The 13633-nt window shown below is 35.5% G+C and overlaps 2 protein-coding genes across 3 annotated transcripts; both read left to right on the forward strand.

Annotated features, from left to right (window-relative positions):
* The first annotated feature begins 60 nt into the window (after positions 1–60).
* Positions 61–7279, forward strand: LOC137836048 (uncharacterized). 2 transcript variants are annotated; one of them, XM_068644861.1, is made up of 11 exons: positions 61–638; positions 864–932; positions 1925–2017; positions 2258–2379; positions 3623–3818; positions 4156–4331; positions 4858–4987; positions 5640–5800; positions 5890–5978; positions 6198–6318; positions 6971–7279. In XM_068644861.1, exons 1-11 carry the CDS (start codon positions 360–362, stop codon positions 7014–7016), a joined length of 1482 nt encoding a protein of 493 aa, XP_068500962.1. In that variant the 5' UTR covers positions 61–359; the 3' UTR covers positions 7017–7279. The 2 variants fall into 2 exon arrangements, with proteins under 2 accessions (XP_068500962.1, XP_068500963.1); XM_068644862.1 differs by having other exon boundaries at positions 83–638; positions 6201–6318.
* Positions 7280–9574: 2295 nt separating this feature from the next.
* On the forward strand, positions 9575–13468 carry LOC137836047 (signal recognition particle subunit SRP54 2-like). Its single transcript, XM_068644860.1, has 9 exons — positions 9575–10062; positions 10177–10276; positions 10435–10588; positions 11481–11631; positions 11711–11859; positions 12249–12349; positions 12466–12623; positions 12743–12857; positions 12972–13468. Exons 1-9 carry the CDS (start codon positions 9832–9834, stop codon positions 13307–13309), a joined length of 1497 nt encoding a protein of 498 aa, XP_068500961.1. The 5' UTR covers positions 9575–9831; the 3' UTR covers positions 13310–13468.
* Positions 13469–13633: the final 165 nt, after the last annotated feature.

The raw sequence follows: 13633 nt of genomic DNA on the forward strand, positions 1-13633 counted from the left end.
AAATAAATTATTAGATAGTATAAAAAATAATATATTGATAATTTTTTCTCCTTCTTTTACGAAACCATGTCAAAAACATTTTGTAATAGCTTTTGATCAGACCACACAACTTATCTTGTGGGTCCAACGAAGTCTCTCCCTTTCTGGTTCGTAGCAATAGCAACGCCATAAAAGCTGACCTTTATGCTTGACACACCTAGCCTAGTTCCCACCCACACACACACGCGCGCGCAGACGCAGAGTGGGTAAAGCAACAAAAATCATGAACAAATTCCCAAACAGAATTTCCCCACTCTCCTTCTCATCTTGTTAGTTATCACCATTCTCTCATTCATTCTCTCCATTTCCACATTCTTTCAATGGCCGTTGCATCGCTCTCTCTGCTTCCTCCCTCCACTTGTCCATGCTTCTGCGGCACCGTTCATCTCCGCTCTCACAGCAGCTTCATTTCCATTCATTCTCCTTCTTCTTCCTCTTCCTCTTCCTTCTCCTCGATTTCCAATCCCAACCCCGCTCCTACGCGCCGCCGCTTCCACACTGTCTTCGCCGCTTCCTCCGACTACTATTCCACTCTCGGAGTCTCCAAATCCGCCACCGGAAAGGAAATCAAAGCCGCTTATCGGAAGTTAGCTCGTCAGGTGCGTATCCGATTCCGCTTCTCTATTAAAATTCGTTACGAATCCGAAGTTGATTCTGAGTGGCGAATTAGAAATTGCTAGGGAATTCGAGTGCTTATTCTGTTGTCCGATGCGGATCGTTGCGATTTCGTTGCTACTTGTGGAACTTGAACTGTGCAATGCACCTGATAGTGTATTCAGATATTGCTAATTAGCCTGATTTTGTGTTCGTTGTTTTCTCTTCAGTATCATCCTGACGTGAATAAGGAGCCCGGGGCGACTGAAAAGTTCAAAGAGATCAGTGCTGCCTACGAGGTTTGCATGGAAACTACAGTGCTGAGTATTATGTTCTGCTATTCTTGTCTTGTTTACTAGACCTGTATGCATGTTTAGCATCACTTTCGAAAGCAATCCACTGATGTTTTGCTTTAGCAAATGAATGGATGTTTTGTTTATGGTGCTAATACGTGTGCAGTTTTCTTTTATTCTTTTAGTTTTCTGTCAATTTTAAATTAGAGGCACATTGGCTTTGGTCTATGATTAACAATAATTTGTTTTTTGAATGTAAGCTCTAGGGCTTCAGCTGGCTCTGGCTAGATCCGATATTTTTTTCCTTTTAATTCTAAGATTTTCGTATCGGAATGCATGTTTGCTTTTGAAATATTTTCATCCATTTTCTTGCATTTTGTGGTCGAATCTATGACAGCCAATATAAAGCATCTTTGGGCCATTAAAAAAAGGGACAAAACCTAGATGCAGTTCCTTAGGTACTCTTAGTGTTGTTCTCCATTTGAACATGGAGTTTCACTTCGGTAACCTTTCAGTACCTTTAATGGAAATCTTTACTATGCATATTATTAAAATGAAATTCCATTTCTAATTGGGAAACTGTGGGAAAAGTACATAAAGAATTGCACCTACATTTTCTCTGTGAAAAGTGGGCTACTATTCTAAAATATCTGAATGTTTTTAAGAAGATGACAGATCAAATCACAACATGTCACATTTCAAATGATAGATAAGAAAAATGATTACCGCCAATCATAGGTGTGTAGTGTGTAGTTCAAACTCATACTCTTATTTATTTACCTTTTTATGTGCTGTCTCTTAAAGGCTCAATATCAAAAGTTTTATGACAGGCTTTACTTGTTACTATTTCCTTGGAAATGTCTGAGACTTCTAGATTATTCTGGAACAGTGGCATGAACCTGTCTTTGTAGTCATACATACCCGTATACCACTGAGTGCAAGTTATTTTAAATTATATTTGTGATCAGTTTTTGAATTATGAATCATAACATTGTCAGGTGCTATCAGACGATAAAAAGAGGGCTTTATATGATCAATATGGCGAGGCAGGACTTAAGAGTGCAGTTGGAGGAGGCTCAAGTGCCTATACGGTATTATTTTTTATATAAGTTTTGGGAGCATTACATATATGAAAGGATGAATCACCATAAAATAATTCGCTGGTCAGCAGAATTTGTGGTTAATACAGTGATAGCTCCAATGCACATAAGTTGTCTTATTTTTTGGGAAAAAAACGGAAATGCATGAATTGAAGTTGCTTCTTACTTTATCCACTCTTCTTTTGGTGCTTCTCTAAGGTAGATTTATATTTAATGATCCTTTTCTTGCAGACAAATCCATTTGATTTATTTGAGACATTTTTTGGGCAAAGTATGGGTGGCTTTGGTGGCACGGATCCAACTGGATTTGGAACTCGTCGTCGTAGTACCGTTACTAAGGGTGAAGACATTCGGTGAGTTGAGGGCTGTTGGTCATTCTTTTTTACCACTTTAGTCAGGTGAATGATTACTATATTTAGCCAGTTAAAATAAAAATTGGTAGTGCATGAAAAAGACCTTCTCGGCACAATTTGTATAAACTTAATTTGTATAAACTTTTCAAGAAATACTTATAAGAAAAGAAAATAAGAAGATAAAATGAATCAAACTTTTTCCATAATTTAAAATCAATTTCCACTTCAACTTATTAGTTATTTTTTTCTATCTTCTCAAAAAGTTGAGTGCATCAGTTATTTTTAAATTATACCATAAGTTTGGGCTCTTATTCTACATTGATTTTTTGAATATTTAGTTTTTGTTGAGCTCAATGGACATTGCTTGATTTATATATAGCTAATTCCACCTGGTGAGGCTAGACTTGGTAAAGGAAAATACAAACGTGACAACAACAATAGATGGGTTCCTTCATGTTCCTTTTTAATCTCCATCTATAGTGTACCCATTTCATAGGGTTAAAAATCATTCAACCTTCTTTCCTGGTCCCGTGTGAGTCCAAACCATCTTAATCCATTTCCTGTCATCTTTTTATCTGTAGGTGTCATACCAATATTTCCAATACAATATATTCTCTCTTTTTTTTCTCTTACTTTGTAATGGTCCTCCTTAAGGACTGAAGGTACAAGGAACAAATCCACAAAGAGGGAAAAGCGCTAATGCTTTGGTTGGGGTAAGAGTATTGATTAAGGGCAATGATTCTATGTGAGACAATTAGTTGACGCTCAAAACACTTGTACATATGATACGAACCAAGAACAGAATTGGGGAAAAGAAAAGAAAAACTTTTGGTGATAGATTGAGATTGAACAGAAGAGATCTCTCTCCTCCAATGGTTTTCCCTTCGTAGACACTGATTTTCTCCTTTCACCGAGGAAATCTCAATCTCCAAAATGGCAAGATAGAATGCATCCTTTCCCCTCACACCCTCTTATTTAACTTCCTAACCCCATATTAACTAAGTAGTTCTTATCACTGTCCTAACACAAAACATATAATATTAATAACGGGAAAGTTAAAAAAAACGCAATAATTTTCTCCAATTATTATTTGATGATTTGAAATTTTATTATTTAATAGTTTATATTATATCCTATCCTATCAATTCTGCATTAAGAACATGTGACTTGATAGTTCTACTTATGGTAATATTATATCTTCCAAACTGTGATTTTCGATGATTTGTGATTCAAATGTCAACAGGTATGATTTTTCCTTGAAGTTTTCTGAGGCAATTTTTGGAACAGATAAAGAGTTCGATCTTTCTCATTTGGAAACATGTGAAGTCTGTACTGGTACCGGAGCAAAAATAGGCTCCAAGATGAGAGTATGTTCAACTTGTGGTGGGAGGGGTCAGGTGATGAGGACTGAGCAAACACCTTTTGGGTTGTTCTCACAGGTAATTTTAGTTCCTTCCTCATGGGTCTGTATATAATTTTTTTTCCCTTTAATTTTGTATACTACTGTACTATTGTGTCTTCCAAATAAGTTTCTCCATTGGGGGCAGACATTCTGGATGTCCCTTTGTAATTTTCCATTTCTTTTCAAGAATTGTAGACATACTCGTGCTTTACTTCTGAGAATTATTGATTTATGTTGCAATTGGTTATATTACTTCATCATCACTCATACATTCATCGTCATTTTGTACATAGTTTTCTTACACAAGGTCAAAACCTTGTATTTCTTGTCTGCCCGGGAGTACTATTCTAATATAATCTCTTTCTCAATACCAGGTTTCAGTATGTCCAAGCTGTGTAGGGGATGGAGAAGTCATATCTGAATATTGTCGTAAATGCAATGGTGAAGGACGAATACGGGTTAAGAAAAGTATTAAAGTTAAAGTTCCTGCTGGTGTTAGCCCAGGCACTATTTTAAGAGTTCCTGGGGAGGGTGATGCTGGACCAAGAGGGTATGCTATTTTGTATTAATGTCTGGTATTCTATTGTGAAATTCTTTGACCAACTATTGCATAATAGTTATATTGAGAATTTGTGTTTTGCTTTTATTGTAAATGTAACATGGAATACACGCTTCCATCAGTGAGTAAGTTTGTCTTGCTCTCTGATGAAGCAAGGATGGATCTTCAAAGTAAAAGGGGCATTAGTATGTCCTGCTTAATCTAAAGAAACATAAATAAGCAAAGGAAAGACATCCTCACAAGTGTAGCTGTCCAGGGATGGTCAAATGCCCCCATCAAAACTTGAACACATATCTATAGTAAATGACTCTTAAGCGTGGGATGCAAAGAATGCTGCTGTACAACCTACTCCATATGTAAATACCTAATGGGAAATGTATGTAGAGAGAGAAACATATTGGTCATAAACTATCCTAATGCTTCTTTAAATGGAGATGATTTACTTTGTATGTGAATTTAGACTATTTTATTATTTCAAAACATGATCTGGAAGTTGCTTTATATCTTGTCATAGCAGGGGCCCTCCTGGAGATCTTTACGTCTATCTTGAAGTGCAAGAGATGCCTGGAATTCAAAGGGATGACATTAATCTCTGCTCAACATTATCAATCAGTTATCTAGATGCAATACTGGGGATTGTTGTGAAGGTAAGTTAATGTAGTCAGTAGTCTTGCTTTGAGCTCGAGTATTTTTTGGGTCATTTCACATAGGCTGGACACTTTTAGTCCTCTTAATTTCAGTGGAAATAACATTATGCCAGTAATTTTCATTGTTATATATGTTACCAAATGTAAAACTTGACACCTAGCATAGTTTCCCTGATCTATGGTATTCTATTCAAGCCTTGACCTTAAAGTTTTTTTTTTTTTGTCATAATAATACTATATCTGCTCATATAATACTTACATTCATATCATCCTTGGGATGGAAACTGTGGCATGATAGATAGAGATGTATACGGAGGATTTTGTGTATGTTTCTATGTTGGTCCTTGAATGTAACTGGTTCAACAACACTTTGTTCCCCCAGCTAGTAATTTCGTTGCCTTGTGAGTCTCATAAAGAGTCAAAACTGATGTTACCAAATGACATTTTTGCAAATATGTTTGGCTAATAAGATTTTGCATGATTGAATATATAGTCTTCCCTTTTTTTTTATATATGATATTTATTGCTTTTTATTATTGAATGTTAAGTTACAAGGTTTAACATATACTAGATATTTAATTTTTTTTGCTGGTGAGAACTTTTAATAAATTCTGGCCTCACCATCGATGGATTGAATTTGGTACCTAAACAGGTAAAGACAGTTGAAGGCATTTCGGACCTACAAATACCTGCTGGTACCCAACCTGGAGATGTCCTCGTCCTTGCAAGAAAAGGTGTACCAAAATTAAATAAACCATCAATACGTGGTGACCACTTATTCACTATTAAAGTTTCGATACCAAAACGTATTAGGTAATGAGTCTTTATGTATTGTTCTTTGTACATATCCGATGATCTATATCAGAGGTTTGATATCAATTGCCTCTGCACTGCATCTTTAGTACAAAGGAGCGTGAGTTGCTTGAAGAACTTGCTTCTCTAGGTGACACAAGCAGACGTTTAAAATCCCGGCCTAAGACCCACTCTTCAAGTAGGTGGTTTTTTTTATTATTGACATATCTGTTAGTCTTCCACCCTCCCTATTCTACAATCTAGAACATTTAGTCATTTGACAGCTTTAATCTTTTATGTAACATGACATTTGGTCAGGTCTTTGCAACACGTTTTCATGTTGCAATAGAGAAATCCTACAATGCAATGGGTAGACATTACATTTTTGAGCTGTGAACCATATTTTTACTTTCTACAGCAGGTGGTACGGAAATTCCTACACTTCGAAAGGATGAAAGTCCAACAGCAACAGTGGAAGAAAAAAGTGAGAAATCAGAAGACGAAAACGATGTATGGAAAAAATTGAAGGGCTTTGCTGGGTAATAATTTTCTCATATTTTCTTTTAATTTTTCCATCCACGTGTAGGGAGAAGGGAGAGCTTTGGATTTTCATAAGCCAAAATCTTTAATTCTGATTTTAATACCTAATTTTTGAGAAATACTACTCTTTTTATAAAAATAATCAAATAAAGCATTTCAGTTTTAGTAGGACGGGATTAAAGAATCTCCATAATATGCCATGAGCTCTTGATATACCTTGTAGTTCTGTCGTATATAAGTTTGAACATAATCTATATCAATTTATTTCCGTACTCCAATGCTATTATTCCACGTAAGAAATGATTCTTAGTAAATGAGTGTCTTTCTCATTGAGTTGATGCATCGAATAGAGATTTTTGCTTCAATGTTTGATCGTTGATGCTTTTTACTATTGTTTGAGTCCTCACAAATGGTTTGACAAGAAACGACGTGCTGAACTGGACTGGCTTATCTACGCAGATAGATAGATTGTTTTAGATTGCCGTTTATTGTAATTCTATGGGATGCTAAATTTCCGAAAAAAAATTGTTTGTGCTGGTCCTACTGTTAGATTGAAAGTTTCTTCGGTCATTGATATTTAGTAATTGTTCCATTCACGTGTTTGTTGAGTTGACTGCAATGTCCGAAACTTACTGTCACTAAAACCTGCAGATCTGTGGCAAATGGAGCTTTAAGGTGGCTGAGTGATAATCTCTAGTCCGATGGGGTTGCTGGGCGGAGCAGAGTCTTCAAGATGTGGTGTACCAATTATGTGGTTTTGGAGTTCTCATGATTTCAGCAGTTACTGAAAGGAAAGGAACTAATAGAGACAACATTATCTTCAAATGCTTTAACTGAATTTTAGCTACGCGGCAAAATCAAACAAGTAGTGATGCTTATACAGAATAACTTGTTCAAGGATCGTCAAATGGTTCTACTAAGAAAGCTAGTATACATCTGAAATAGTGGTTAGTAAGTGAATCCTTTTGTGTCTAGTTCCACTTTTTGCATATCTGTATTTTTTTTATGAACACATTGAACAACTAAGACGTTAAATTTGTTTCTACATTCATACTTCTAAAATGAGAAAAATAACATTCGATTATTGAAACTCACTATTAAATTATTTCAGTTTTTAATTTTAAGTAGCCATCAATTTGAAGTTTGACTTGGGTAATTATCAGTTAGTTTTTTTAAAGTGCATCATTTAATGAAATTATGGGCCAAATCAAGTGACGATAGTCAAATTTAATGATTAAATGGGTCATTATTTGTCAAATTTATAGGCTAAATTAATTGACTTTATATTCTATTTCGGGTTAAAAATTCAAAACCTAAATCTAATTTTTTATGGGCAGATAAACTCGCCGAGTTAGTGGAATTTGGCCTACTTTTGTCACTTCTACATTACTAATGCATTTTTGTAAATAAAATTTTAGACATCGTTATGAAAAGGCAAAAAAAAATCTAGTTACATTTCTGTCACCTATTCTTTTTCATTATTACTTTAATATCTAAAATTGAGTATTTTGAATGCAAAATTAGTTATACAAATATTTTTTTTGAATGTATAACAGAGTGTCCTTTTTTGAAGAGAAAAGGTAGAGTTTCCTTGAAAAAAAGAGAATACCAACTGCAGTTTAATGTTACTAATAACTCGATATCGAAAATTAACTACTTCATACTTGATTTCTTTGGCAACATGTCCAATTTCTTGGGATGTTCATTGCACAGATAAATCACTCAGTCGCAGTACATAAAGTGTATCAGTATCTCACTGATTTGATTATGATTTCATACAAAAATAAATAAATAAACAAAGTTGTTATTGGTTTCCACGACTTTCCTTGATCAAAAGCAAGACAGCAACAAGCACAGGTGTTAAGATGATGATAAGAGCAAGCACAAGGTTGGGAGTGGTTATCTCAGGGAAAAGAGCACTACCATACTTGATTGCACCACCACCAGCAAAAGAACCCGCCATTACTTTTCCCACGTACACTAAATCCTCCTATTTTACATCAACAAATACAAAAATATATCATTAATTTAACTGCTTGTAATAATTAAGAAAAGGGTTTTTTTTTTTCTTTTACTTGAGAAGAAGACGTGGAGTTTTGATCCTCCATTTTGGGTTCCAAAGCGCGAGCAACAACACATGAAGAGAAGCTGGTGAAGCGAATTGGCAATGGGATTTGGAGGAAGAAGGGCGTGTTTGGCTTGCTAAATCTGTGGCTGTTACACAAAAGCCTCCAACTCCAACCTATCTCTGAAACTGCCATATCTTCTATCTTTTCCCTCACCACACCCACCACAAACACCTATTACCTATTAACATAACATGGGTGCTTCTTCCTACAATTTTGCCCTTTTAAAAAATGGCTTTCAAATTATTATTTTTTGGAATATTTCCAAAACATACTTTTCAGAATTAGTAAAATATATTCTTAAAAAACGTTTTTAAAAAAAAATTCAAAAACAAAATTTCTACAGTGTAATATGTTCCAGAATGTGTTTTTTGAATAAATTTTTCAACATATGTTTTATAAAGAGCTTTACAAAATAATGAGGAATTGTATGAAATATTTTAGTCAGTTTACCTAATTTATGGGGGTAGAGGGAGAAATTTGACGGGTGCAGGAAAAAACATCTCTACGTTTTTTTCTTGTATCTCCACAATGTTATCCAAAGACAAACATATTCCTAATATTTTCTGAAAATCCCAAAATGCACCCAACACCCACATTCTATTATTTCTTTTTCTTTGTCATAGATTACGCACAGACAGATTGCATTGCTTCTTCAACGGCAGCGTTACTCCATCTTTTGGCAGAGGAGAGTGTTTCTCTTGATGGTGATTAGTGGTGTCTTCGGCGATTTGGTAGTGATTCAGTGGTTTTTCTTGACGGTTTTTTGTTTGAAGAAGAATGTAAGTAATTTTGTTTTGGTTTTCGAATCTATATTTTCATTTCCGAAGTACATATATTGTGATTCTAAACACTAGATTAATGGAACAGAAAATCTACACTTTGTTTTTTATCTTCTGGAATATTGAATCCGCAAAACTCCTGGATTAGGACATCCATAAATCTTTCGGATTAGTGAGTCTGATAATCTTTCAGATTTGCATATCAATAGTATGTTTCCAGATTTCAGAATCCATAATGTAAAAAATACATTACATCTTCAGAAATCCGTAATTCAAAAAATGCAAGTGTCCTTTTTTAAAAAAAAGTCAAGGATAGTTTCTGAATTTTAAAATTTGTGGAGCTGCAGGAAGAAAAACATGGGGTGCAGGAAGAAATTTCCCATAGTGGAAAGAGACACAAGACGTGGGCTAAACAAAGGCCCAATACAGCCAAGGCCCATTACAGGTTATAGTTTTTTCCCTATAATGCCCCGCTCGTTTTACCGGCGGGGGAAGATACAGTCAGGGAGAAAGAGAGCAATATCTGAATCTGAAACCGTAATCTTCTTGGTCCTGTTGCCGTGAAACCCTAATCGGAAGCTGAATCGTCGAAGAGAAGAACAAGATGGTTCTCGCGGAGTTAGGGGGGAGCATTTCGCGTGCTCTCCAGCAGATGAGCAATGCCACGGTGATCGACGAGAAGGTGCTCAACGATTGCCTCAACGACATCACTCGCGCTCTTCTCCAGTCCGATGTTCAATTCAAGCTCGTTCGCGACATGCAGACCAACATCAAGAACATTGTCAACCTTGACGATCTTGCTGCCGGTCACAACAAACGCAGGATCATCCAACAAGTAATTTTTCTTTTGTTGATTCTTCTAATCGTGTAATTGATTAAGTAAATGGTGATGTGTTTGTTACTATTGCTTATGCCAGTAACACTTTCTGGATTGTGTTTCTCTTTGTAGGCTGTGTTTAACGAACTCTGCAAGATACTAGACCCTGGGAAGCCCTCTTTCACTCCCAAAAAGGGGAAAACAAGTGTTGTCATGTTCGTTGGTCTGCAAGGTCTGTTGTCAAATTTTAACTCTATCAGGCTTTTTGGTTTCTTATGTTATGAGTTATCCTCAGGAATTTTTGGCATTTTTCAGCTTCGATTACTTGTTCTGTCAACTTTAAACGAGCTAACAAAAATAAAAGTATATTATAATTTCAAATGAATCCAGGTTCTGGGAAAACCACAACCTGTACAAAATACGCATATTATCATCAGAAGAAAGGCTGGAAGCCAGCTCTAGTATGTGCAGATACTTTCAGAGCTGGTGCATTTGATCAATTGAAGCAAAATGCAACCAAAGCTAAGATCCCTTTCTATGGAAGGTACTTATTGTTGGTTACTGTTTCTTGTATGTAGGCTCTGTTATAGTACTATTGGCTTGTTGATGAAGAATTTGATGGGGAGGATAGTCAAAATAAATTGTAGATTTATTTTTTGTGTTTAGTTATGCAACATCCTCCTTGATGAAATCAAATCTTAGTAATATAGATGTTAATGAGTGCAACTACACTTTTATTTGTATATGGCTTGTGTCTTGGCTTACAATAATTTTTATGTTAATTTTGAAACTGAGGGGAATAATCTTTCAAGGGATCTGACTGGTTCTGTCTGGAGATGCAATTTGAAGGTTTACTTCTAGAATAATTCTCTTTTGGAAGAATTTTTTTATAGTGAATAATGCATCCCAAGATCTGTGTTTACTTATGTTCTTTTGGCAAGTGTTAATTGAGGACAAACTTAGATCAATGATTATTGTTGAACAAAATCACCTTTAACAATTTTGAGTCTGAGGAATATAACTGGTGGCCTGATAAAATAAGAGGGGGGAAATGGACAAAAAGAAAGTAAGGAAAAAGTAAATTGCTGGCCCCTTAAAAATACTAGGTAATTATGCCATATCTTACCACCATGGAGCAAACTTATCATCTGCCAAGAGGATATCTGTGTAGCGTTGTCTTCTGAGTTCACACTTTCCTGAATCTGTATAGTGTTGTCTTATAAATTCACACTTTCCTGTCTTTAATCTTTACTTTTTGAAAGGGGGCATCCGTATTGAACCACTGTTTATTCTTTTTCAAGTCGTTGAAGGTTGTATAGAGTATGTGGTGCTTAATATTATCTGTTTACGAACCTTCTATATTAGTTACATTTCCATTGTCTTTGATTTTAATGTGTTAGTAATTATTTCAATGTTGTGGCTCCATTTCTCTGCAGCTACATGGAATCCGATCCTGTAAAAATTGCAGTGGAAGGTGTGGAGAGATTCAAGGAAGAAAACTGTGATCTTATAATTGTTGATACCAGTGGGAGGCACAAACAAGAAGCTGCTCTTTTTGAAGAAATGCGTCAAGTTGCAGAAGCAACGGTATTTCCCCTTTTTACTACGTGTTTGATATTTATTTCCAAAATCCATTAAATGCTTATATATTTTCTATGTTGTTCAGAAACCAGATCTTGTTATATTTGTTATGGATAGCAGTATTGGTCAGGCTGCTTTTGATCAAGCCCAAGCATTTAAACAGAGTGTTGCAGTTGGAGCTGTAATAGTTACCAAAATGGATGGCCATGCAAAAGGTGGTGGTGCTCTTAGTGCGTAAGTGTTATGAGGATAATTGTTTAATATTTACTAGCAACGTTTGCCATTATGAACAAGTTAATTTAATAGCTAGTAATCTTATATGCAAATGAACTCTCTGTATAAATGAAAAAATTTAAGCGTTAACTTATGAACACTTATACAAGTGTAATGCACTAGCACTTGTCTAACATTCATAAACGCAAGTGTATTGCATAGTTTCCAATCCAAATTTAAACTACCCTGGTGATGTAAAATATTACATATACACAACAGAAATTAAAATTTAAATCATGTAAAGGATTTGGGAAATTAATATTATAAATTGATGTGTTTGTATTTAAGTGCGAAAATGTATTGTCGGGTGGTCTGGATACCTTACTCTTGTTAGTTTTATATATGTGCAGTGTTGCAGCAACAAAGAGTCCTGTCATATTCATTGGAACTGGAGAACATATGGATGAGTTTGAAGTTTTTGATGTTAAGCCATTTGTCAGTCGTTTATTAGGTGTGCATTTCTTTTTTCGTTTTTTCCATATCTAATACAGTATTATTCATCAAGAACGTGATGTGGGTTTCTATACATATTTAATCTTTTCTCTTGTCAAATGGCTTTTGAACTAGGAATGGGTGACTGGTCTGGGTTTATGGACAAAATTCAAGAAGTTGTTCCTATGGATCAACAACCCGAATTACTTCAAAAGCTGTCAGAAGGAAACTTCACCTTGAGGATTATGTATGAGCAGTTTCAGAACATACTTAAAATGGGTCCTATCAGCCAGGTTATTTACTCATTATACATTTGATGAAAGAGACAATAACAAGTGTTTGCTTGATCGTTCCTATATAATCAACTTAAAAGGGTTGCTATATCATTTAATTAACTTCTTGGTTGATTTAGGTGTTTTCTATGCTTCCCGGATTTAGTGCCGAATTAATGCCAAAAGGCCGTGAGAAAGAAAGCCAGGCAAAAATAAAGCGTTACATGACAATGATGGATTCAATGACAAACGAAGGCAAGCATTATGTTTTTATTGTTGTGATAAACTTTATGCATACATGATTTAGGTTCTCATTGGAATTACATACCCTCACGTGCTAACCATTAATTGGTTGCTGATACGTTTCAGAGTTGGATAGTTCGAACCCAAAGCTCATGAATGAATCACGTATAATGCGGATAGCCCGAGGTGCAGGTCGTCAAATTAGGGAAGCAATGGAGATGATGGAAGAGTACAAACGTCTTGCAAAGATATGGAGCAAAATGAAAGGGCTTAAAATACCGAAGAAAGGTGAAATGAGTGCCCTGTCCCGAAATATGAATGCCCAGCACATGAGCAAAGTCCTCCCTCCGCAGATGCTCAAACAAATCGGTGGCATGGGTGGCTTACAAAACCTGATGAAGCAGATGGGATCTGCCAAAGACATGATGGGAATGGGAGGATTATTTGGTGGTGCTGCTGATTAGTTATGTTCATTGCCTTATCACCTCTTCCATACTCATTTTACTTCTTTTCGACTAGACTTAGTTCAATCATTTTTGTAAAATTAAATTGTTTTTTCCTTGTGTGTATATTATTTGTTTATACGGAGCAATTTTCGTAATCTAGTAACATTAAAAACAAAAGCATGTTGCTGTTTTTTTTATATTGATTGGGCTTTATATTTGTACATTACATCGATTGATGCATGACCAATAACTGCATTGACTTCAACCTATGGGTCGGACACACCATTTAAGGCGTGTTCGTGTTCTCTGTGTATCAGAATATTTTATAGGACGTGTACGTGT

This window comes from Phaseolus vulgaris, chromosome 5 (genome assembly GCF_000499845.2).
Source record: "Phaseolus vulgaris cultivar G19833 chromosome 5, P. vulgaris v2.0, whole genome shotgun sequence".
Taxonomy (NCBI): domain Eukaryota; kingdom Viridiplantae; phylum Streptophyta; class Magnoliopsida; order Fabales; family Fabaceae; genus Phaseolus; species Phaseolus vulgaris.

Coding starts and splice junctions, on each gene's coding strand:
- LOC137836048 (XM_068644861.1), top strand. CDS start 360: ATGGCCGTTGCATCGCTCTCTCTGCTTCCTCCCTCCACTTGTCCATGC. Junction 639..863: donor ATCGGAAGTTAGCTCGTCAG/GTGCGTATCCGA, acceptor TTTTCTCTTCAG/TATCATCCTGACGTGAATAA. Junction 5,979..6,197: donor GCCTAAGACCCACTCTTCAA/GTAGGTGGTTTT, acceptor TACTTTCTACAG/CAGGTGGTACGGAAATTCCT.
- LOC137836047 (XM_068644860.1), top strand. CDS start 9,832: ATGGTTCTCGCGGAGTTAGGGGGGAGCATTTCGCGTGCTCTCCAGCAG. Junction 10,063..10,176: donor AACGCAGGATCATCCAACAA/GTAATTTTTCTT, acceptor TTCTCTTTGTAG/GCTGTGTTTAACGAACTCTG. Junction 12,858..12,971: donor GGATTCAATGACAAACGAAG/GCAAGCATTATG, acceptor GATACGTTTCAG/AGTTGGATAGTTCGAACCCA.